The following is a 24,298-nucleotide window of genomic DNA, read 5'->3' as shown; positions in this document are numbered from 1 at the left end:
TCATATACTGACGCTTCAAATATTGGCCTCCCCAAAATAAAAGTACCAATGGAAAAATGCTGCAAATAAACAGGCAATGGGGAACTGAGTGAGCTCAGAAAATGATGTCAACGAGGAAGTTCAGAGAAACAGGGAACACATGGGAAAACACGGCACCCAAAGTTGTTTTCCAAATGTTTCAGCCAGAGAATCATTTTAGTAGGGGGTTCATTTAAAATATTTAGAGGTTGGAAAAAAATGTTTGGGGGAAAGAACAACGTGGAACTCCATTTTCTGCCTCGAACTGTTTTAAAATATTTGTGTAGCCAGGGGCCAGTATAAAGTTATTGTTGCAAAGTGGTCACTTCTGTGAGAACAAAAAAGAAAATCCACATTCTCTCAGCCAAATCGAAGATTCCTATGTACTTTCCACTTCATTCAGGCCCCTTCCGCACATGCAAAATAATGCATTTTCAAACCACTTTCACAACTGTTTGCAAGTGGATTTTGCCATTCCGCACAGCTTCAAAGAGCACTGAAAGCAGTTTCAAAGTGCATTATTCTGCATGTGCAGAATGAGCCTCACACTATTTCTATCTCGGTAATACGTCTTCTCTCCCCTCTTTTTTTTCCATCCACCAAGTTCACATATGGTTCTCCTTCAGTGATGAATAACAAAGCCCAGTCCATTTTCGTCCAATGGATGTTTCCGAATAGCAACCACCATTATCATGGGATTCTTGAGTTACTGATCCATTTCAGGTGGACGTGGATTGGGGTGATTTATCTGCCTGTCAAGACCGCAGACGTATTTGTACATAGTGTGCTCCCCCTCTTTTCCCAGAATGGGATCTGCTTTGCTTTCATCGAAAGATTCCCCAAAATGTCATCGTCCAATAATATTGCTCAAGTGATAGCGAAGGGGATGGGTTCATTCAACGTTGCCATGACAAGCACGGCCAATGTGCTGGTGGTTCATGGCGACACTGAAACCATGATGATTTTGAGAATGATGCTGCATTTGTCAATATTTGAGAACAGACCCGTGGAGAAAAAAATCTGGATCATGACAGCCCAGATGGAATTCACCTCACTATCCTTCCAGAGAGACTGGGACTTAGACTTCATTCATGGTGCTATATCCTTTGCCATTCACTCAGTGGAGGTGCCGGGATTCCAGGAGTTCCTTCGGAGGAGAAACCCTCAAGTGGAAATGGAAGATGGCTTTCTCAAGGATTTCTGGAAAGATACATTTAAGTGCTGGTTTCATGATTCTGTATCCCACAAGAAGGCTGAGAACATCTGCACTGGGGAGGAGAAGCTGGAGACTCTTCCAGGGTCTGTCTTTGAAATGAGCATGAATGGCCACAGCTACAGTGTTTATAATGCAGTCTATGCTGTGGCGCATGCAGTGCATGCCATGTGGTTGTCCACATTCAGACAAAGAAACCCGATGAATGGAGACACCTGGAAGCTGAATCAACGACCATGGCAGGTAGCATTGGCTTGTTCAGCTTATCTGGGGTTGGACCCTAGTAAATGTGTCCTAGAGGCAGTTTAGTATTGTGGTTAGGAGCAGGTGGACACTAATCTGGAGAGGTGGACTCTAATGATAAGTTCATTCTAATTTGGAGAACTGGATTTATCTCGCCACCCCTCCACATGAAGCCTACTGGGCGATCTTGGTCAATCACAGCTCTCTCAGAACTTTCTCACCCCACCCACCTTGTAAGGCAGTGGTGGTGAACCTATGGCACTACAATTCCCATCAATTCCCATCCCATCACTACAATTCCCAATTGGCCATGCTGGCAGGGGCTGATGCGAATTGTAGTCCATGAACCTCTGGAGTGCCATAGGTTCGCCACCACGGTTGTAAGGTGTCTGTTATACAGAGAGGAAGGGAAGGAGTTTTTCAACCACTTTGACACGCCATACAATTAAGTAAAGCAGTGTATAAATCCAAACTCTTCTTCTAGATCAGGGGTAGGGAACCTGTGGCTCTCCAGATGTTCAGGAACTACAATTCCCATCAGCCCCTATAAAGCATGGCCAATTGGCCATGCTGGCAGGGGCTGATGGGAATTGTAGTTCCTGAACATCTGGAGAGCCGCAGGTTCCCTACCCCTGTTCTAGAAAGATAGGAGACCTCCATTGTCTAGATATTGTTCATCTGCTTGAAATATAAATCAAAAACATTGTGAGTTTATGTGTTAGTTTTGCATCTCTCCAGTTCAGTTTTGTCAGGCTTAGGAGAGCCCTGCATTTTTTACTTACATCTAGTGTCAGAGAATGCTTTGGACAATGCTCAATAGTATTTATCTGTTGAACTACATGGGGGGGGGGGTGTTTGCAGAGGTGGGATCCAGCAGGTTCTCACAGGTTCCCGAGAGTAGGTGACTAATTATTTGTGTGTGCCGAGAGTAGGTGACTAATTGGTGATTTTGCCACGTGATTTTTGCCTTAGTTACGCCCCTCCTCCCAGCAGTAGCGCGCAGAATTTGAAGCAGTCTAGCAGGAGGTGCACCGGCGTGCGTGGCAGCCTGCGCCTGCGTGCATTTGTCTCCCGCCCAAGGACTGGCGCAGCGGCTGTGTCCTTGCCACAGTCCCGTCCAGGAATGCCTCGCCCCTGGAATGCCTGGTCATGCCCCCATCGTGCCCTGCCTAGCCCCATTGGCACTACGCCACAGTTTGAATCCCACCACCATGGGAACCTGTTACTAAAATTTTTGGATCCCACCACTGGGTGTTTATAAAAATAGACAGACACTGTTTGGTCTTCATTCTCTTCAGCTCCATCATTTTCTGAGAAACGTCTCATTTAACAACACTGCCGGGGAAGAGGTGTCCTTTGATCAAAATGGGGAACTGATAGCTGGATTTGATATTATCAACTGGGTCACCTTCCCGAACCAGTCTTTTCTGAGAGTCAGAGTGGGAAGGATAGACCCAAAGGCTCCTCCTAATAACATATTCACCATCCATGAAGATGCCATTGTGTGGCCAAGCAGATTCAATCAGGTAGGGCCTGTACCTACTTCAGGACCTCCTTATGAGGTTTGGGGTGGAGCAAGCCAAGGGGTTACCCGCCCAGACGTGGGCTTCTATGGCTTGCGCCCCTGGCAGCAAAGAGTCTTCAGGAAGTGGCAACCGCGCATCTGGAATCTCACAGCTGCTCCAGCGTGTGATAATTTTGCAACAGCAGGAGTGCTGGAGAAAAATTTAGGTGTCTGGGGGACAGCACTCGGGCTGCCCAGTACACAGATCAGACCCCTATGCTGCGCCATATGCTTTGTTTGCCTTGAACCCCACAAAAAGCATGTTTGTAATCACTTTTATTCTTGGAAGGGCTAGGAAGGCTTTTAGTTACTTCTGTCAAGCAGCAATAACATACAGAAGAGACAGCAGATATCAGACATGTGAGGCAGTGGTATTAAGGAGTGGTCTAAAAAAACACCTCTCTTTAAAATCATCAATGAAACCACAGAGAGCAAACAGAGAAGTCAAGAAGCTCTAGTTATAAGAATGGGGGTTACCCATTCTGGAGTCAGATCTGGAGTCAGCCCCTGCAGATCTGGAGTCAGCCCCTGTCTCCAGTGGTTGCTCACTTTGGCCGTTTCCGCACGGCCACGATGGGGGTTGGGTCGTACGGTCCCGGGTTGCGACAGGGAGGACGGCGCAGCATCCGCACAGGCTGTGCCGTCCCCCAAATGCCTCACCGTGTCCTCCAGCCTCCGGCGCATCGCACAGGCCAGGGGACACGCCCCCCCTGCCCTTCGCAACAGCTCGGAAGTTGTAGGGCAGGGGACATGCCCCCCTGCCCTGTGTGACATGCCGGAGGCCGGAAGACACGGTGAGGCATTTGGGAAAGGGGAGGGGGAATGGTGCCTTCCAGCCGCTGCCGTTCGCATGGCAGTGGCTGGAAGCCGCTGTTTCCCAAAAACCTCGCTGGGGAAGTGAGGTTGGGAAACAGCGACTTCGCGCTGCTGGGGAGGCACGAGGGCGATGCAGCTGCGCCCCCCATGCGAACAGCTCCCTGAGGACGGCGTTTTTCCCATCCCCAGGGTGCTGTTTATGGCCCATGCAGAAAGGGCCTCCGTGTCTGACAATGGAGGTACATAGACAATGGCCACCAGAGAAGATCTTAACCATCTGCAGATTGCTGTGAGAGAAGATGGCTTCCACGCAGGGTCTTGGCATCTGGTTCAGCATTAGTTACAAACATTTAACTACTACCTAATCCAACACTTAAAAGGTGCAACAGGCAAAATGATGGGGAAAGAAGGTTATCAAAAGGCAAAACATTATGGAAACAACAACATTTCAATGAAGACCCTGCACTAAATCTCAATATAGTGGGCACAGTTTGTGCCCCAAACCTATATGTTGTAAGCACATGCCTTCAGGAAGGCCAAGATGAGCAACCCCTAGATATCTGAAAAAAGTATACCCTTCAAGAAGTAACCCCAAAATGGGTTACTCACTGGCCCCTTCCGCACATGCAAAATAATGTGTTTTCAAACCACTTTCACAACTGTTTGCAAGTGGATTTTGCCATTCTACACAGCTTCAAAGAGCACTGAAAGCAGTTTGAAAGTGCACTATTCTGCATGTGCGGAAGGAGCAACTGATAAAGCTTGATGAAAGCTTGCAAGTTGTACTATATGATAGCATTCTCCTTTTTCACTTACGAACAGGCCCGGCCCCTTTCTGTGTGCAATGGCATTTGCCGTCCAGGTTATAGCAGGATGAAGAAAGAAGGGGAGCCATTTTGCTGCTATGACTGCTTCCCGTGCCCGGAAGGGAAGATTTCTGGCCATGAAGGTACAAGAAGACATGTGCAGAGTCTCTTGGTTGTATTGACTGTGATGAAGCATGTACACACCAGGCTTTATTTATTTATATTTATAATTGATTTTGTATACCGCCCCTCCCCCGAAGGCCTCTGGGCGGTGAACAACACACTAAAACAACAATTACATTAAAACCCCATTAAAACAGCAGATTAACAAGATTAACATTGGCGTCCAGCATAAAACTTTGCAGATCATAGTTATATTAATATTTCCAAAAGTGTTACTGGTGTTTTCTAACGAGGTGATCTTTTTGCTTAGATCTTTTGCCAATCTCCAGGCAGGGTCTAGAAACCACAAGGGATTTCAGGAGATCTTCAGATGACAGTTAGCCAGCATGCTGTAGTGGCTAAGAGCGGGGGACTGTAATCTGGAAACTGGGTTTGATTCTCACTCCTACATATTCAGGCCGCTCAGAGACCTCTCAGAACTCTCTCAGCCCCCCACCCACCTCAGAAGGTGTCTGTTGTAAGATAAGAAAGAAGTCTGCAAGCCACTTTGAGACTACTTACAGGAGAAATGACGGGATACAAATCCAATTTTGGGCGTTTCCTCAATCACCACGACCCCCCCCCCATGCCGCGCGCTGCTCTCAGAGCGCGTCATTTCTGGTGCGCGCCCAGGCGTCCCCACGACCCCGCGCTCTGTGCAGGGTCATCAAAAGGCACCGTTTACAAGAGCGCCAGGAGTGACGCGTGCTGAGGGGGCGCGACAGCAGCAGCGTCGGGGTGGCAGCTTTGTCGCCGCCCCTGTCATGGGGAGTGCTGGGGGACCCCCCGCTCCTTGGGGAGAGTAGCGCAGGGTTAAGGTAAGTGGGGAAAGGCCCTTTTTCTTAAATTCCGCTGCAGAAAGTGTCTGCTTTAGATGATGAATTCTATGATGTTCTAGCATACTAAGGTCCCCTTGTTTCTTCAGTTCTTGCTTTCCCCAGACCCCCACTCCTGATGAGTTCCACGCGTGGCAGATAGCCTCTGCCACAGAGCATCCTTCCACTCCTGCAAAAACTGTTGCTGAGGCAAGACCAGCAGTTTTCAGCGAGAACTTGTGCAAGTTGAATTGTAGGGGAAGAAAAGGCATGCTCCATGGTAGAGACCATCCATGGTGCACAGAACTTGTTGATAGGATCTATGCCATAGTCTGATAAAATCACTGATGGGACTGTCCTTGTTTGATGCACCCAGTTTAGTTAGATTAGAACAATGTAGATTCCACAATAAAACCAGATAACATGAAGGGACTGGGGATACCCTCTGTGATTGGATGGCATTTCCACTGATGAGTCCACATGTATAGACCAACCTTGAATATGATTTATTGTACTGTATAATTGCACTGGAGGACAACTTTTCTTTTCCTTTGGTTGCAAACTGGGAACCATCTTTTGTGATTCAATGTTGAGGGCAGGTTACTAACATTATTTATATTTTGGGCTCTCATGTATATAAGGCACATTGTGTTTTTTCAGATATGGATGACTGTTTCCCATGTCCAGAAGGTTATTACCCTAACAGAGACCACAGCTTATGCATTCCCAAAGTTATTAGCTTCTTATCTTATGAAGAAATATTGGGAGCCTGTCTGGCTGCTTCTGCCCTTTCTTTATCGCTCATTACAGCTTGGGTCCTTGGGATATTCCTTAAATACCGGGACACTCCCATCGTCAAAGCCAACAACCGGGACCTCACCTACACTCTCCTCATGTCCCTTCTTCTCTCTTTCCTTTGCGCTTTACTATTCATTGGCCGACCTGAAAAGGTCATGTGTCTCCTTCGACAAACAGCTTTCAGCATCATTTTCTCCCTCGCCGTGTCTTGTGTGTTGGCCAAAACCACCACTGTGGTTCTAGCATTCATGGCCACCAAACCAGGATCCAGAATGAAGAACTGGGTGGGGAAACGATCCACAATCTGCATTGTTCTGTTCGGCCTTCTTGTTCAAGCCACTGTTTGTACTGTATGGCTGGCAACCTCTCCCCCATTTCCAGATTCTGACATGCACGCAGTAACTGAAGAGATAGTGCTGCAATGTAACGAAGGGTCGGTTGTGTGGTTTTATTGTGTCCTGGGCTTTCTGGGCTTCTTGGCCATGGTCAGCTTTGCTGTGGCTTTCCTGGCCAGGAAATTACCAGACAGCTTTAATGAAGCCAAATTCATCACTTTCAGCATGGTGGTCTTTTGCAGTGTTTGGCTCTCCTTTATTCCAGCCTACTTAAGCACCAAGGGAAAATACATGGTGGCTATGGAGATTTTCTCCATCTTGTCTTCCAGTGGTGGATTGCTAGTTTGCATCTTTTCGCCTAAATTATACATCCTGATGCTGAAGCCTGAGTGGAATAATAAGGACTGGTTGCTAAGAAGAAGAAAAGAAGAAAAGTAAGGCCATGGGGACTGGGTCAAGCTGAAGTAATCTTCTCCTAAGAAACATTGTAAGCAAAGCAATATCAGTTAGTTATGTTTTACATGCTATAAGTATATAAGCAGGACCTTTCTCTATAACAGGGGTCTTCAAACTATGGCCCTCCAGATGCTCAGAGACTACAATTCCCATGAGCCCTACCACTTGGCCATGCTGGCAGGGGTTGATGGGAATTGTAGTCCATGAACATCTGGAGGGCCTTAGTTTGAAGACCTCTGCTCTATAATATAGGTGCCCAATTGTTAATAGTCAGACTACTCCCATGATCCTCAGGGGATCTTATGAGAATGATAATACCACCTATGAATGTGTAAAGTGAGGGTCTGGTTTAATATGGCTCCAGCAGGGACAAAATGGACTCCAGCTAGGAGGCAGCCGGCACCTAACTGATTCAAACACTAACCTCATCTTTCTCCCCCATGCCTCTAATGCAGGGGTCTTCAAACTATGGCCCTCCAGATGTTCATAGACTACAATTCCCATGAGCCCTACCCCTTGGCCATGCTGGCAGGGGCTGATGGGAATTGTAGTCCATGAACATCTGGAGGGCCATAGTTTGAAGACCCCTGCTCTAATGGAATGCGAGCTGTAGAACAATGGGTCTCCTGCCAGAAACTACTAATCTCAATAAGACTGATGTAATCTTTCCCCTCTGGATTTTTGCTAGTACTAACATATGCCTAATGGCACCCACCCTCAACAGAGAAGACAATCAAAATTTCCCTTCACCTTGAAACCATTTCCTAAGGTAGAGTCATGCCAGCTGCTTAATGTGTCTTATTGTTAAGATTGAAAACTATAACTCAGAAGTATCTGTGACCACACAGCACCCTCTGATAAATGTAATTAACATATTCTTCCCATTAAGATACATTAATTATGAAGAAAACTGTACCCATGTGTGTGTAGGTCTGATCTGTGCACCCAGTATTGTCTTTCACTCCAAGTCAATACATGCTGATCCTGCGTTGCTCTCTGCTTCTTGGTCTTCTGGACTGGTAGCATAGGACCCCAAATCAATTCTTTCTCTGTAACCCTCACCCCACTCTTTATTTTTGTAGGCTCTGTATGTTTACAACACTCTTGTCTGTTTATAATATCTCCTTGTTTTCAATTAAAAAAACACTTTCCTTTAGTTATAGTTTTCCTCATTATTTCTGAGTCTAATCTCTTCAAGAAGGATCTGGATATACACTGATGGAGACTCCTGTTGTTGTCTGCCTCCTAAGAAGCCACCCTTTAACCTTTCATTCCTCCAACAGACCACCATTCAAGGTAATACCATTTAGACTAAGGTGACCAGATGGCCACCTTTGTGAACCAGGACGGGCGGGTAGGCGGCCGCATGCGTGCACGCACATGCGTGCCAGCAACAGGAGTGCACTGCCTTCTGGGGCGCTGCCGTTTCCCGCCCTGTGACAGGGTGGGAAATGGCAGCGCCCCAAAAGGCCATGCTCCTGCGGCCGTGCGAGGGGGAAGGCTGCCGCACTGCCTTGCGCCCCAGAAGGCAGTGCGGCGGCCTCCTAAAAATCGGGACAAATTGTTTGAAGGCGGGACTGTCCCACCAAAAGCGGGACGTCTGGTCAGCCTAATTTAGACCAGTTTTCTGATTTGAACCTGTGCAAATCAGTAGCCCTGAAAGACTTACAAATAGGGCATAGAGGCCAAGGTCTTCCCATGGTGTTTCATAAATCCTTTTACACAGTATTAAATTTTCTTTTGTCAACATTGCTGGTAGCTATTGGCAAAGCTTTTCTCCATTAATGTATCTAATCCCCATTAAAACCATCCTGAATAATATTGGCATTCGGTTAGAGTTTATGCTGAGAACAGTGCATGTATTTTATTTTATTCACTTCTTCATTATTGTATAAATACCATGCAATCACAATAAATCACTGGTCAATATTTACATTCAGTTCTTTTTATACCTCCTAACAAAAACACCTTTAAAAATTATTTGTTCATACAAACACAATATATAACAGAACACGCATCACACGTTTTAGGTGACAAATATCACATACATTTGGCAAAGCTGAGGTAGCAGGGCTCTAGGCCTGACAATCCCTGAGACTTCCTTCACCTGTAGGAAAACATATGGACAGCAGCCTCTCTATTTGGGGGCAAAAATGGGCAAAAATGCCACTTTAAGAGAGGGAGGGTTTTCCCAAATGAGGCCAGCCCACCTCTGTGACAAGATGGGCAGCAGCGTTCTGGGCCTGGTTAAATCTAGGGTTACTTCAAAAAAAGAGTGTTCAAGCAACAAAGGAGCAGGCGAGTGCACCTTTGAGGTTAACATAGGCCCTTTCCGCACGGGCCAAATACGGCGCCCTGGGGATAGCAAAAATGCAGTCCCCAGGGAGCCATTCGCACAGGGGGCGTAGCTGCTTTGCAGCCGCGCTGCCCGAGTGGCATGAAGCTGCCGTTTTCCTACCTAGCTTCCCGAGCGAGGTTTATAGAAAACAGCGGCTTGGAGCCGCTGTCGTGCGAACGGCAGCGGCTCCAAGGCGCCTTCCCTCCCCCTATGTCCGGTCAACCTACCTGCTCTGCGACCCTCCAGCGTGTTGCCGAGGCCTGGGGACACGCCCCCTCTGCCCTGTGACTCCGGAGCGGTTGCACAAGGCAGGGGGCGTGTCCCCTGGCCTCGGCGACATGGCGGAGGGCTGCAGAGCAGGTAGGTTGACCTGACGATGGCACAGTTCAGCCGTTCATGCGAACCCTTACCGTGGCCGTGCGGAAATGGCCATATATTGAGGTTTAATATATTGGGGTTTTACAGTGTGTGAGTATCTTTTGTTCCAACTTATTTCAACACAAAGGGGAAATATACATTGGCCATTGAGATGTTCTCCAGTATTGTATAACTAGGCTTCATCTTTTCCTCCAAATGTCATATCAGCTGATTATAGATGAGGGAGCTTACCTGCTGCACAGATACAGGCGAAACATTAGGAACAAGATTAATCAGACCACAGCCACACGGCCCAGAAAACCCATCACAACCAGTTGAATCTGGCCGTGAAAGCCTTTGACAATACAAGTTAATTTTCACTTTAACAGATAATTTCCACTACATGGGCTTCTCCCCACCAACTCTCTCTCCTAATTTTGTCCTCACACCAACCCTATAAGGTAGGTTGTTAGCCTGAGAAACAGCTCCAAGTGGGTGTTAAACATGTAAATTTCTCACAAATCACCCTCAGTGATATTTTTGCACCAGATCAGCTGAAATATTTTGTAAATTACCTGAAAATAGACCAGCTGTCACTTTCTTTTCCACGTGGGATCCACACTACCTTTCCCCACACCTATACCATGCAGAATCTACCATATAAAGTTGCCATTTTCTCCTGGTGAACTGATCTCTGGAAATCAGTTGTAATTCCAGGAGATCTCCAGCCACCACCTGGAGGTTGGAACAATATATGACTTGTACTCCTTAGTTATCTATGAACTTACTTTAAGGCCATTTCCACACGGCCACGGTAGGGATTGGGTCGGCGTACATGACTGTTTGCAACCCCTCTGGGACTCGCAACCCCTCTGGGACCGTTTGCAACCCCTCTGGGACACGCCCCCCTGCCCTGCGCGACCGCTCCGGAGTCGCAGGGCAGAGGGGGCGTGTCCCCAGGCCTCGGCGACGCGCTGGAGGGCCGCAGAGCAGGTAGGTTGACCAGACATGGGGGGAGGGAAGGCGCCTTCAAGCCGCTGCTGTTCAAACAGCAGTGGCTCGAAGTCACCATTTTCCATAAACCTCGCTCAGGAAGCCAGGTAGGAAAACGGCAGCTTTGCGCCGCTCGGGCAGAGCGAGGGCGGCGCGGCTGCGAAGTGCGAACGGCTCCCTGGGGACGGCGTTTTTGCCATCCCCAGGGTGCCGTATTAGTCCCGTGCGGAAAGGGCCTAAGAGACACAGCATTGTAAAATCATATACATGTACCTGCATAATTGTTCTAACTAAATGGCTTATGCAACTCCATTTAATAGCATAATATTAAAAAAATATTACTAATTAAAACGTTGCAGGTTCAATTGTTCAAGTTTCATGGCTGAATGCATTCTAGCATCTATGAGATTAATTTGTAAACTTCAGATTCTGAATCTCCAAGCTTTATTACTGCTTGTGTGCTGTTTGCATAATGCAGTTTTAAAGTGCCAAATCTCTTCCCCACTCCACTCCCCCTCGACTCCATCCCATTCCCAGCCCTTTTGCCAGTTTTCAAGCCACCCCCCCCCTCCCTCATGAGGCAGAAGCCTCTACAAAACTGAAAGTAGAAGGTCATGGGGGGCAGGGGGTCCTCAGGGCAATTTTGCACACACACACACACACACACACCATTTGATGAGATTTGTTGCATATGCAACTTATCCCTGAAATCAGGCTCCATCCCTGAAGACTGGAAGATGGCCAATGTCACACCAATCTTTAAGAAAGGATCTAGGGGGGACCCGGGAAATTACAGGCCAGTCAGTTTGACATCTGTTCCTGGTAAATTAGTAGAATCTATCATTAAAGATAAAATTATAAAACATGTAGAAAAGCAAGACCTGCTGAGAAAGAGTCAGCATGGCTTTTGCAGAGGCAAATCCTGTCTTACAAACTTACTAGAGTTCTTTGAGGGTGTAAACAGGCATGTGGACAGGGGTGAACCGGTGGACATTGTCTACTTGGATTTCCAAAAGGCTTTTGACAAAGTTCCTCACCAGAGACTGTTGAGAAAACTCAGCAATGAAGGAATAAGAGGGGAAGTCCTCCTATGGATTAAAAACTGGTTGAGAAACAGGAAACAAAGAGTGGGTGTAAATGGGAAGTTCTCACAATGGAGAGATGTGGGGAGTGGTGTCCCTCAAGGATCCGTTTTGGGACCAGTGCTCTTTAACCTATTCATAAATGACCTGGAAGTAGGGGTGGGTAGCGTGGTGGCCAAGTTTGCAGATGATACCAAATTATGTAGGGTGGTGAGAACCACAAAGGATTGCGAAGAGCTCCAAGCGGACCTTGATAAATTAGATGAGTGGGCGAAGAAATGGCAAATGCACTTCAATGTAGCAAAATGTAAAGTGATGCACATAGGGGCAAAAAATCCAAACTTCACATACACGCTACAGGGGTCAGTGCTATCAGTCACAGACCAGGAAGGGATTTAGGTGTCTTAGTTGATAGTTCCATGGGAATGTCAACTCAATGCATGGCAGCTGTGAAAAAGGCAAACTCTATGCTGGGGATAATTAGAAAAGGAATTGATAATAAAACTGCAAAGATTGTCATGCCCTTATATAAAGCAGTGGTGCGACCGCACTTGGAGTACTGTGTCCAGTTCTCGTCACCGCATCTCAAAAAGGATATTGAGGAGATAGAAAAAGTGCAGAGAAGGGCAACAAGGATGATTGAGGGACTGGAGCACCTTCCCTATGAGGAGAGGCTGCAGCGTTTGGGACTCTTTAGTTTGGAGAGGAGGCGGCTGAGGGGGGATATGATTGAAGTCTACATAATTATGCATGGGGTAGAAAATGTTGACAGAGAGAAATTTTTCTCTCTTTCTCACAATACTAGAACCAGGGGACATTCATTGAAAATGCTGGGGGGAAGAATTAGGACTAATAAAAGGAAACACTTCTTCACGCAATGTGTGATTGGTGTTTGGAATATGCTGCCACAGGAGGTGGTGATGGCCACTAACCTGGATAGCTTTAAAAGGGGCTTGGACAGATTTATGGAGGAGACGTTGATTTATGGCTACCAATCTTGATCCTCTTTGATCTGAGATTGCAAATGCCTTAGCAGACCAGGTGATCGGGAGCAACAGCCGCAGAAGGCCATTGCGTTCACATCCTACATGTGAGCTCCCAAAGGCACCTGGTGGGCCACTGCGAGTAGCAGAGAGCTGGACTAGATGGACTTTGGTCTGATCCAGCTGGCTTGTTCTTATGTTCTTATGTTCTTATGTTCTTATGTTGCACCTAGGGACAGAGATTACCCCCTTGTCCCTAGTGGAGTTAATAATTAACAACCAGTTCTCCAAACTGAGAAAATTTTAACAAACGGTTCCGCAGAACCGTCCCAAACCAGCTGCATCCCACCTCTGGTTTGATTCCCCCTTCTGGGAAAGGAGAGCTTTGGCTACTGCAAGATGGAATGTGCTGCCATCAGCTCTCCTGGAGGGAAGATTTAAGAATATAGAACGTTCTAAAAGGGTTTGTTCTTATGATCTGGTTGCAGTTGAAACACTTGACCATTCTCTGTTTGTTTGCCCTAAATATAAGATAACGCATGAAATATATGAATTCTATTTTCTTGCAATGTTCTCAGTGGCAAGAGTGTTACCAGATACCCAACCTCCTGAACAGCTCTGGTGTGCTCTTTTGCGAGACTGTTGCAAATTTTATACTGGAAATTAGTAATTTTAACTGTGTTTTTTAATCTTGTTTTACTTTGAAATTTTGTCCTGTTTTGTATGCCAATAAAGGCTTGTTGTTGTTGTTACATAAGAACATAAGAACAAGCCAGCTGGATCAGACCAAAGTCCATCTAGTCCAGCTCTCTGCTACTCGCAGTGGCCCACCAGGTGCCTTTGGGAGCTCACATGCAGGATGTGAAAGCAATGGCCTTCTGCGGCTGTTGCTCCCGAGCACCTGGTCTGCTAAGGTATTTGCAATCTCAGATCCAAGAGGATCAAGATTGGTAGCCATAAATCGACTTCTCCTCCATAAATCTGTCCAAGCCCTTTTTAAAGCTATCCAGGTTAGTGGCCATCTCCACCTCCTGTGGCAGCATATTCCAAACACCAATCACACGTTGCGTGAAGAAGTGTTTCCTTTTATTAGTCCTAATTCTTCCCCCCAGCATTTTCAATGTATGCCTCTCGTTCTAGTATTATGACAGTAATTTTATTAGTCCTAATTAGTCCTAATTCTTCCCCCCAGCATTTTCAATGTATGCCTCTCGTTCTAGTATTATGACAGTAATTCTCTCTGTCAACATTTTCTAACCCATGCATAATTTGTTGTTGTTGATTCCCCCTTCTGCCATGTGAGCGGTGGACTTTTATCTGGTGAAATGGAATTGTTTCCCCGCTCATATGCACGATGCCTTAAGCATTGCAAGGCTTCCTTACAGGAGAGAAGGGTAGGGTACAAATTCATACTCCTCTCCTTTTCCTTCTCCTTCTTCTAAACTGATAAAAAACTGGTCCAGCTTGTAAGGTGTTTTGGAGAATGATATGGTAGAAATTCATTTCTTTTCTGCGACCCTTTCCTTCTGCAAGCATTTTTTGGGGAGGGAGGGAATTGGCTTTTTCCCTATTTCATGTTATTGGTTCTACATTGCAATATTTTAACAGTGATGTGTAAGCCTCCTTGATCCACAAAGAAAGGTGGGATGTAAAAATTCAAACACAGAATTAAGAGGACTAAGGTATTGTATAAAGCTATTGGGTTTGGGCTCAAAATGAATTTGGGTCCAGTACTTAAATGTTCTTGTCCATGCCATCAATTCCATGCTATTTTGTCCTGTTTCTCTATGTAGGGTGTCATAAGGGACACACCTTGGTGACCCTAAAATTCTTCGCAAAAAGTATGCCTGTACTGACTCGAAAGGTGATTTAATTTGGGTAATCCATATTGGGGCTCTGTATAATAGCTGAGGGATTATCTTTGCATTGAAGATTTTCAGTGCAGCGGGGACAAATTGGTGTCATCTGTCCATTGATAGAGAGCTTAAACGATGTCAGGCTACCATCTGTTATGAATTTTCTACTCAACGGTTCTTGTGATCTCGTATGTGAGAATGTTGCAAGTTTTTTGAGGAACTATTTGGTCAGGCGCAATCATTGCCTACACAGTAGCAACGGCTAAATTATTTTGTGTGTGCGTGAATGTTGTGAATGTTCAACGTTGTTTTAATGTATTTTAATATTTTCATGTCTCAGTTAGTAGATAAATGCCCCTTTTTACTAACTCTGGAATTTATAATGCCAATAAAGGCTTTGGATTGGATTGGACTAAGGTATTGTTTTTGATGAACTTTAGTTGCTCTGGGTCATTGTTGACCTCATACTTCCCACTGTTCTGCTGAGGAGGAATGGAGAAGCTTCCGCAAAGATGGGATAAACATGTTTTCTTCTGCAATATCCCTGAAGTTCTACAGCTCAGAGCAGTTAATTTTGGTCCCTGTAATTATTAGGTTGACCATCATCTGTCCAAACTTCTTCTCCAGATCCCTAAGGAGATCCCCAGCAAAATTACAAACCAAGATCAAAAATGCTAATAATATATTGCATAATGTCCAGGGACGTAATTAAAGGCAGCACGGGTTCTTGCAGTCTTTTTGCTAATATTTAATGCAGCCTGACTTGCAGATCAGCTTCAAGTTAGGGCATGGAAAAGTGGCCACAGATGAACTGGAGTCCAGTAGGAAGGTTTCTATGCAAGATGCTGATATTGATGTCACTGGTATTGATGCCTCAGGCTGTGGGCCAGGTGCCCCTTTCTAACTGCATGCCCAGTGATGTTCTCTCTATTCCTCACAAGTATTATCATTTAGGAGACCTCATCATTGGTGGCATCATCTCTCAAATCTACATCACTTCGGAGTCGATTTCATTTAGAAGATATCCACGTTGGGAAGAAATTGAGGAACTCATGTAAGGTGACATGGCAGCCAATCAGGCTGGTATTTTGAATGAACTTTGGCTTAACTTAAAGGATGAATGACTGTCATTGAAGCTTTCTCTTTTTTCCCCCCATAAAGGACATCTATTATTGTTATTTCTTTATGCATATCTCACTTTTCTTGCTTAGACTCAAGGTGAATGACTATGATATAAATAGTTTCTTTGCACACAAGCCTTTATTGGCATATAATATAAATAGTTTCAATACAGTGTAGGGTGGCTATTTTGTCTCTTTCTCCTCCTCCTCCTCCTCTTTCTCCTCTCCTCTCCTCCCCTCCTCCTCCTCTTCCTCTTCTTCTATAGAAGATCTGGAGTCCAGTAACACCTTAGAGGCCATAAAGATTTTAACCTTCTGAGAATCAAAGCTCCCTTTGTCAGATACCTGATAGAGGGACCTATGACTTGAAAGCTTTTTTCCCCAAAATATTGTTAGTCTCTAAAGTGCTGCTGGACTTGACTCTGGACTTGACTCGATTATAAGCTCTAGCTTATAATAAATATTATAACCAGATAGCAGAAGACATCCAATAACCAATAGGACTAGGGTTACAAATGTTAGATAAGGCACACAAAAGAGAAAAGCATAAAAATGATATGTCCAATGATGCAGAAAACCGGTTTTCAAAAATATAGGGCTCATTCCGCACACGCAAAATAATGCACTTTCAAGCTGCTTTCACAACTGTTTTTGCCATTCCGCACAGCTTCAAAGAGCCCCGAAAGCAGCTTGAAAGTGCATTATTCTGCGTGTGCGGAATGAGCCTAAGATAATGTGGTAAGAGCAGGATAAAATGTATGCTAGAATAAACCCTTCCTGATCCATTCCATTCCATTCTCTTAGAGCCCTATTACCTTTATAAACATTATTAAAAAGTAGAGTTCGGCTTACACAGCAAATATTTTCTGCCTCTTCTTTGAAGCTCCCTTTGGCTCATTCCACACATGCAGAATAATGCACTTTCAAACTGCTTTCAGTGCTCTTTGAAGCTGTGCGGAATAGCAAAATCCACTTGCAAACAGTTGTGAAAGTGGTTTGAAAACGCATTATTTTGCGTGTGCGGAAGGGGCCTTTGAAAACAACCTTCAAGGAGGTCTTGAGGTGGAATGAAAAGGACTGCAGAAAGAAAGGTGAATCAGTTGAAATTTCCAGACCAGACTGGGCAGAAGTGGAGTTCTGCTTATGTAGAAAGGGGCTGTAGATTTTTAGAAGTAGTAGCAGTGAATCTATTTGCTTTTTGCAATCACTGATCTATCGTACCCTGGATAATCCTTGGTCCTTTTGCTGATGTTAAGGAGCAAAAGCCCCAGAGAACTTCTGCAACCTGTATATTGGAATGAAATATGGTGAATGTTAAATTCCATGACTGATTAAAATGAATATTATTGAATTTATATGCTACCCTTTCCCTTATGGGCTCGGGACAGCTTCCAGCCTTTCCATAATAAATGCAATACAATCAAAAATAAAACCCAGTCTAAATGATGGCAGCAAAAGTTATAGTAAAACCATATAAAGAGTGAGGCGGGATAAGTAGGAGGGGAGGAATGGAGAAATGGAGAAGAATGTTGCAGTCTGTGCTTCATGTAGAATGTAATTCCCTTGCAGGATAATAACTCAGAACTACCAGCACATCCTGGCCTTTGCCTTTGCTATCAAGGAGATCAATGGAAACCCTCACATTTTACCAAACATCACCTTGGGCTTCCACATCTGTAATAATTATTTCAGCGCAAGATATACTCAGCTTGCTGCAGTAGACCTTCTCTCTACACAGAGCAAATTAATCCCTAACTATAAGTGTGATATTCGGAACACTCTGATATCTATTATTGGGGGACCAACCTCTGACACTGATTTTCACATGGCCACCATTCTGAACAACTACAAAACTCCACAGGTAAGATCTGTGCATGGAACACTGGGCTTCAGAAGAGAAAAGGAGGCACTTCTCTTGCTTCCGAGATGTGGTTTGGTGGCAGAGAGCTTGAAACTGGCATGGCTAGCATAAAAAGAGACAGCTTACTTGAGTCTTAAAGGCCAAATCCTGACCAAAGGAGAAACCCCTTGATGATTCTTCCAGATTTTTTTAGTTGAACAGTGGGTATATGTTTGTCACATCTATGTTCTGTCAAGTTTAAGATTATCTGCTACACTAAGCAGCACATCTCCAGATCTCAGACAGAGACGGGACTTTCTAAACCCCTCTGATCCTTTATCTGGAGATGCCAGGTATCCAGAGGTGGGATCCAGCAGGTTCTCACCAGTTCCTGAGAATGGGTTACTAATTATTTGTGATTGTGCCGAAAGAGTATGAAAGTTACTAATTGGTAGGTCTGCTTTTTTTTTCCATTAGAAGTTCCTGATTAGGGTTCCCAAAAAAATCACTTAAAAGTCCCTGTTGTTTCCTATGTGGCTGGTTAGCGAAGGTAGAAAACGGGATATTTCTCCCTATTGGGCTGTTTTAAAAACATGTTTTAGAAATATGGTAAAGTTCCTTGTTTAAGGAAAGTATCCTTCTTTTGATTTCTAGAAACAAAATTAAGTATTTGAAAATATTAAGTATTTGACAGGCAGTCAATTAGAGGAGAAGTAGTTGTTTCTGTTGGCAGTAGACGATAGGACTTGCTATAATGAGTTTAAATTATGGACAGAAAGATACCAGCTGGAAATTAGGACCTTTTTTTATACAGTAAGAGTTTTTTACAGTAACAGAGAAATTATTAATGCCCCACCCCGGAAAGCCCGGCTACGCCCCCGTTGTGCCCCGCCCAGCCCCATTGGCGCTACGCCACTGTTTGAATCCCACCACCATGGGAACTTGTTACTAAAATGTTTGGATCCCACCCCTGCAGGTATCCAACCTGCAAATAACACAAATATTCTAACACTGCATTGCAGCAGCCGTTAAGTAAAGAATAATCAATAGTTCTTTAAGCACACATGCCCTAAAATATTTCTAATACATTTCTAAAACATTTTCAGTCTCTCCTCCCTTGCAATGATGTATGCCTGCACTCACACCCTCAAAACGATTCCTGACCACCATTTCATGATTGTTTTTGGAACTCTGTGTTGAATCGATGCTTCCATTCTTCACATTGCCATTCTCTACTCCCTGTACATGGGATCATTCAAAGATTGCCCCCCAAAAAATAAAAGAGCAAATAGAGGAATGCTGCAAAGAAACAGGTGAGGGCAGCCGAGTGAGCTCAGAAATTTATGCCAAGGAGGACGTTCAGAGAATACGTGGGAAACACAGCAGCTGAAGATGTTTTCAAAATGTTTCAGACAAAGAATTGTTTTAAAAGGGGGTTCATTTAAGATGTTTTTGAGGCTGGAAATAAAAGGTGTGGGGGTAAAAAAAATGGGGAACCCCATGGAGGAAATGTTTGGTTTCCTGCCTCAAAATGTTTTAAAAGATTTGTGTGGACAGAGCCAATATTAAGTTATTGCTCCAAGTGGCCATTTCTGAGAGAACAGAAAAAAACCCTACATTATCTAAGATCAAATTAAAGACTCCCATGTACATTCCCCATTCATTCACACTCTATTGATTTAAGAAATACCTCTTCTCTCCCCCTTTTCTTTACATCCACCAAGCTCACATATGGTTCTTCTTCAGTGATGAATACCAAAAGCCAGTCTATCTTCTTCCAGTGGATGTTCCCAAATAGCAACCACCATTATCATGGGATTCTTGAGTTACTGCTCCATTTCAGGTGGACGTGGATTGGGTTGATTCATCTACCTGTCGAGATCGCAGAGGTATTTGTACAAAGGGTGCTCCCCCTCTTTTCCCAGAAAGGGATCTGCTTTGCCTTCATTGAAAGTTTACCCGAAATGTCATCGTCCAATAATATTGCTCAAGTGATAGCAAAGGGGATGGGTTCATTCAACATTGCCATGACAAGCACGGCCAATGTGCTGGTGGTTCATGGCGACACTGAAACCATGATGATTCTGAGAATGATGCTGCATTTGTCAATATTTGAGAACAGACCAGTGGAGAAAAAAATCTGGATCATGTCAGCCCAGATGGAATTCACCTCACTATCCTTCCAGAGAGACTGGGACTTAGACTTCATCCACGGTGCTCTATCTTTTGCCATTCACTCAGTGGAGGTGCCGGGATTCCAGGAGTTTCTTCGGAGGAGAAACCCTCAAGTGGAAAAGGAAGATGGCTTTATCAAGGACTTCTGGAAAGATACATTTAAGTGCTGGTTTCATGATTCTGTATCCCACAAGAAGGCTGTGAACATCTGCACTGGAGAGGAGAATCTGGAGGCTCTTCCAGGGTCTGTCTTTGAAATGAGCATGAATGGCCACAGCTACAGTGTTCATAATGCAGTCTATGCTGTGGCGCATGCAGTGCATGCCATGCGGTCGTCCACATTCAGACAAAGAAACCCGACGAATGGAGACACCTGGAAGCTGAATCAGCCGCCATGGCAGGTAGCATTGGATTGTTCAGCTTATCTGGGGTTGGACCTTAGAAAATGTGTCGTAGAGCCAGTTTAGTATAGTGGTTAGGAGCAGGTGGACACTAATCTGGAGAGGTGGAGAACTAATCTGGAGAGGTGGAGGACTGGATTTATTTCCCCACTCCTCCCCATGAAGTCTGCTGGGTGACCTTGGGCCAGTCACAATTCTCTCAGAACTCGCTCACCCCACCCACCTTACAAGGTGTCTGTTGTGGGGAGAGGAAGGGAAGGAATTTGTAAGCCACTTTGATACTTTATTGTCGAAGGCTTTTACGGCTGGAATCACTGGGGTGCTGTGTGGTTTCCGGGCTGTATGGCCGTGTTCTAGCAGCATTCTCTCCTGACGTTTCACCTGCATCTGTGGCTGGCATCTTCAGAAGATCCTCTGAAGATGCCAGCCACAGATGCAGGCAAAACGTCAGGAGAGAATGCTGCTAGAACACGGCCATACAGCCCGGAAACCACACAGCACCCCAGTGATGCCGGCCGTGAAAGCCTTTGACAATAAATAGGACTAACGTTCACCAATTCAGAGTAAAGAGTCTGTTTGGTCTCCTTTCTCTTCAGCTCTATCGTTTTCTGAGAAGAGTCTCATTTAACAACAGTGCCGGGGAAGAGGTGTCCTTTGATCAAAATGCGGAACTGATAGCTGGATTTGATATTATCAACTGGGTCACCTTCCCAAACCAGTCTTTTCTGAGAGTCAGAGTGGGAAGGATAGACCCAAAGGCTCCCCCTAATAACATATTCACCATTCGTGAAGATGCCGTTGTGTGGCCCAGCAGATTTGATCAGGTAGGGACCGTACCCATTTTGGACATCTCCAGCCCTTTCCCAATCATTCAAAACATGATTCTTTGTCCAAGGCTCCGTCTCTGTTTTTGGAGGTAAGTTGCAACTGAAACAGTTTCTAATTCCCAAATGAACTTGGTGAATCTTCAAAGATATATCCTTATACTTGGTACCAGTGGTGGGATCCAAAAATTTTAGTAACAGGTTCCCATGGTGGTGGGATTCAAACTGTGGCGTAGCGCCAATGGGGCTGGGCAGGGCGCGACGGGGGCGTGGCCAGGCATTCTGGGGGCGGGACATTCCTGGGCAGGGCTGTGGCAAGGACGCAGCCGCTGCGCCGGTCCTTGGGCGGGAAACGAATGCACTCAGGCGCAGGCTGCCACGCACACCGGTGCACCTCCTGCTAGACTGCTTCAAGTTCTGCGCGCTACTGCTGAGAGGAGGGGCGTAACTAGGGCAAAAATCATGTGGCAAAATCACCAATTAGTAACCCCCTCTTGGCACACACAAATAATGAGTAACCTACTCTCGGGAACCTGTGAGAACCTGCTGGATCCCACCTCTGCTTGGTATGCTTTCATTAAGATACTGATAACCCATTCTTTCAACAAAAACACAACAGGGTGGCTTATAGACCTCATTTGAAAAGGCACATCGGAACATACAGAAGAGACAGCAGATATCAGACATGTGAAATAGTGGTATTGAGGAGTGATCTAAAAAAATAGGACCCTAAAATGGTGACCATAAAAGGGCTAGTAACTCTCTTTAAAATCATCAATGAAACTGCAGAAAGCAAACAGAGAAGGCAACAAGCTCTAGTTATAAGAGCGGGGGTTACCCAATGGACAGGAAAGACTGCAGATCTGGAGTCAGGCCCTGTCTCCAGTGGTTGCTCCCTTTACATCTGACTATGGGGGTACATAGACAATGACCTCCAGAGAAGATCTTAACCATCTTCATATTCCTGTGAGAGAGGATGGCTCCCACACGCGGTTTTGGCATCTGATTCAGCAGTGGCTACAAACATTTAACTACTACCTAATCCAAAGGCCAGAGTCAAAAATATTTTTTAAAAAACACAACAGGAAAAATGATGGGAAAGAAAAGGTATCAAAAGGCAGAATGTTATGACAAACAACAACATTTCAATAAATGCACTGCATAAGTTTCAACATAGTAGGCATATGTTGTGCCCCAAACATATACACTGTGAACACACGCCTTCAGGAAGGACAGTAACTTTATGATGAAGAAGAAGAACAAGAAGAGTTTGGATTTATATCCCCCCTTTCTCTCCTGCAGGAGACTCAAAGGGGCTTACAATCTCCTTGCCCTTCCCCCCTCACAACAAACACCCTGTGAGGTAGGTGGGGCTGAGAGAGCTCAGATGAGATGCCAATATACCTTTCTAGTGGTAACCTCAAAATAGGTTGCTCACTGAGATAAAAACTTGCAAGATGTACTATATCAGTGGTGGCTAACCTATGGCACGGGTGCCAGAGGTGGCACTCGGAGCCCTCTCTGTGGGCACATGCACACAAAGTTCCTCATGTGGGGGGGGGGCGGAAAATCACACACACACTCCACACACAAACACATCTAGACTGACCTTGGCCACTGAGCACAATGTGCGCGCACCACGGTGAGCAGGGAGGACTCGGCTGGCGGGCCTGGTGCCTGTGCTCCAGGTGGCTGATGTGGGGGTGGGGCGCAGAGGAGGCAGATATGATAGAGAGGCACAGAGTGGTGCATGTGGGAGGCTAGAGCATGCTGGCCCCTGCTCAAGCGGGTGGGGCAGAGGAAGAGGGAGCCAACCGGTTTTTTCTAAACTGGTTGGCTCCGCATTCAGGTTAAATTGCCGGGTTGGCACTTTGCAATAAATAAGTGGGGTTTGGGTTGCAATTTGGGCACTCGGTCTCAAAAAGGCTCGCCATCACTGGACTATATGAATATAAAAGCATTCTCCTTTGTTTCCTTACGAACAGGCACGGCCCCTCTCCCTGTGCAATGGCAAATGCTGTCCAGGTTATAGTAGGATAAAGAAGAAAGGGGAACCATTTTGCTGCTATGATTGTTTCCGATGTCCGGAAGGCAAAATTTCTGACCGTGAAGGTACATGATGATCTGTGCAGAGTTTCTTAGTTGTATTGACTGTGATGAAGCATGTACATACCAGACTTTGCAGATTATCTTAATGTTTCCAAAAGCTCCTTACAAAGTAAGTACATAAGTTTATTACAGTCATTGACCAGCCATCATATAAAAACAAAATTTGCAAACATACAAAATAGAAAATACATACATACAAAATCCAAGAGCTCCTTACAAAGAGTTGCTGGTGTTTTCAGATGAAGTAGATATTTCTTTTTAGATCTAGGATGGCCAGTCTTGAAGTAGGGTCTGGAAGGAATTTCAGCAGCTCTTTACACTAGAGATAGCCAACATGTCCCAGTGATTAGTGAACTCTAATCTGGAAAATTGAGTTTGATTCCCCATATTTCCACATAAGCAGCAGGCTCTGATCTGATGAACCAGGTTTGATTTTCCCGCTCTTACACACTAAGCCTGCTGGGTGACCTTGGGCTAGCCACAGTTCTTTGAAAACTCTCTGCCCCACCTCACCCCAAGGTGTCTGTTCTGGGATGGGGAAGGAAAGAAGAAGAAGAAGAAGAAGAAGAAGAAGAAGAAGAAGAAGAAGAAGAAGAAGAAGAAGAAGAAGAAGAAGAAGAAGAAGAAGAAGAAGAAGAACAAGAACAAGAACAAGAACAAGAACAAGAACAAGAACAAGAACAAGAACAAGAACAAGAACAAGAACAAGAAGAACAAGAAGAACAAGAAGAACAAGAAGAACAAGAGGAGGAGGAGTTTGGATTTATATCCCCCCTTTCTCTCCTGCAGGAGACTCAAAGGGGCTTACAATCTCCTTGCTCTTCCCCCCCCACAACAAATACCCTGTGATGTAGATGGGGCTGAGAGAGCTCCGAGAAGCTGTGACTAGCCCAAGGTCACCCAGTTGGCGTGTGTGGGAGTGTACAGGCTAATCTGAATTCCCCAGATAAGCCTCCTTAGCTCAGGCGGCAGAGCGGGGAATCAAACCCAGTT

General features: G+C 45.3%; 1 protein-coding gene across 1 annotated transcript; it reads left to right on the top strand.

Annotated features, from left to right (window-relative positions):
- Positions 1–682: 682 nt before the first annotated feature.
- Positions 683–7,208, top strand: LOC125441191 (vomeronasal type-2 receptor 26-like). Its single transcript, XM_048511586.1, has 4 exons — positions 683–1,474; positions 2,773–3,000; positions 4,677–4,803; positions 6,298–7,208. Exons 1-4 carry the CDS (start codon positions 683–685, stop codon positions 7,206–7,208), a joined length of 2,058 nt encoding a protein of 685 aa, XP_048367543.1.
- The last annotated feature ends 17,090 nt before the right edge of the window (positions 7,209–24,298 follow it).

The sequence above is a fragment of the Sphaerodactylus townsendi genome, linkage group LG11, assembly GCF_021028975.2.
Source record: "Sphaerodactylus townsendi isolate TG3544 linkage group LG11, MPM_Stown_v2.3, whole genome shotgun sequence".
NCBI lineage: Eukaryota > Metazoa > Chordata > Lepidosauria > Squamata > Sphaerodactylidae > Sphaerodactylus > Sphaerodactylus townsendi.
Note: the sequence above shows the minus strand (reverse complement) of the source record. Positions and strands in the feature narration are given on the sequence as shown.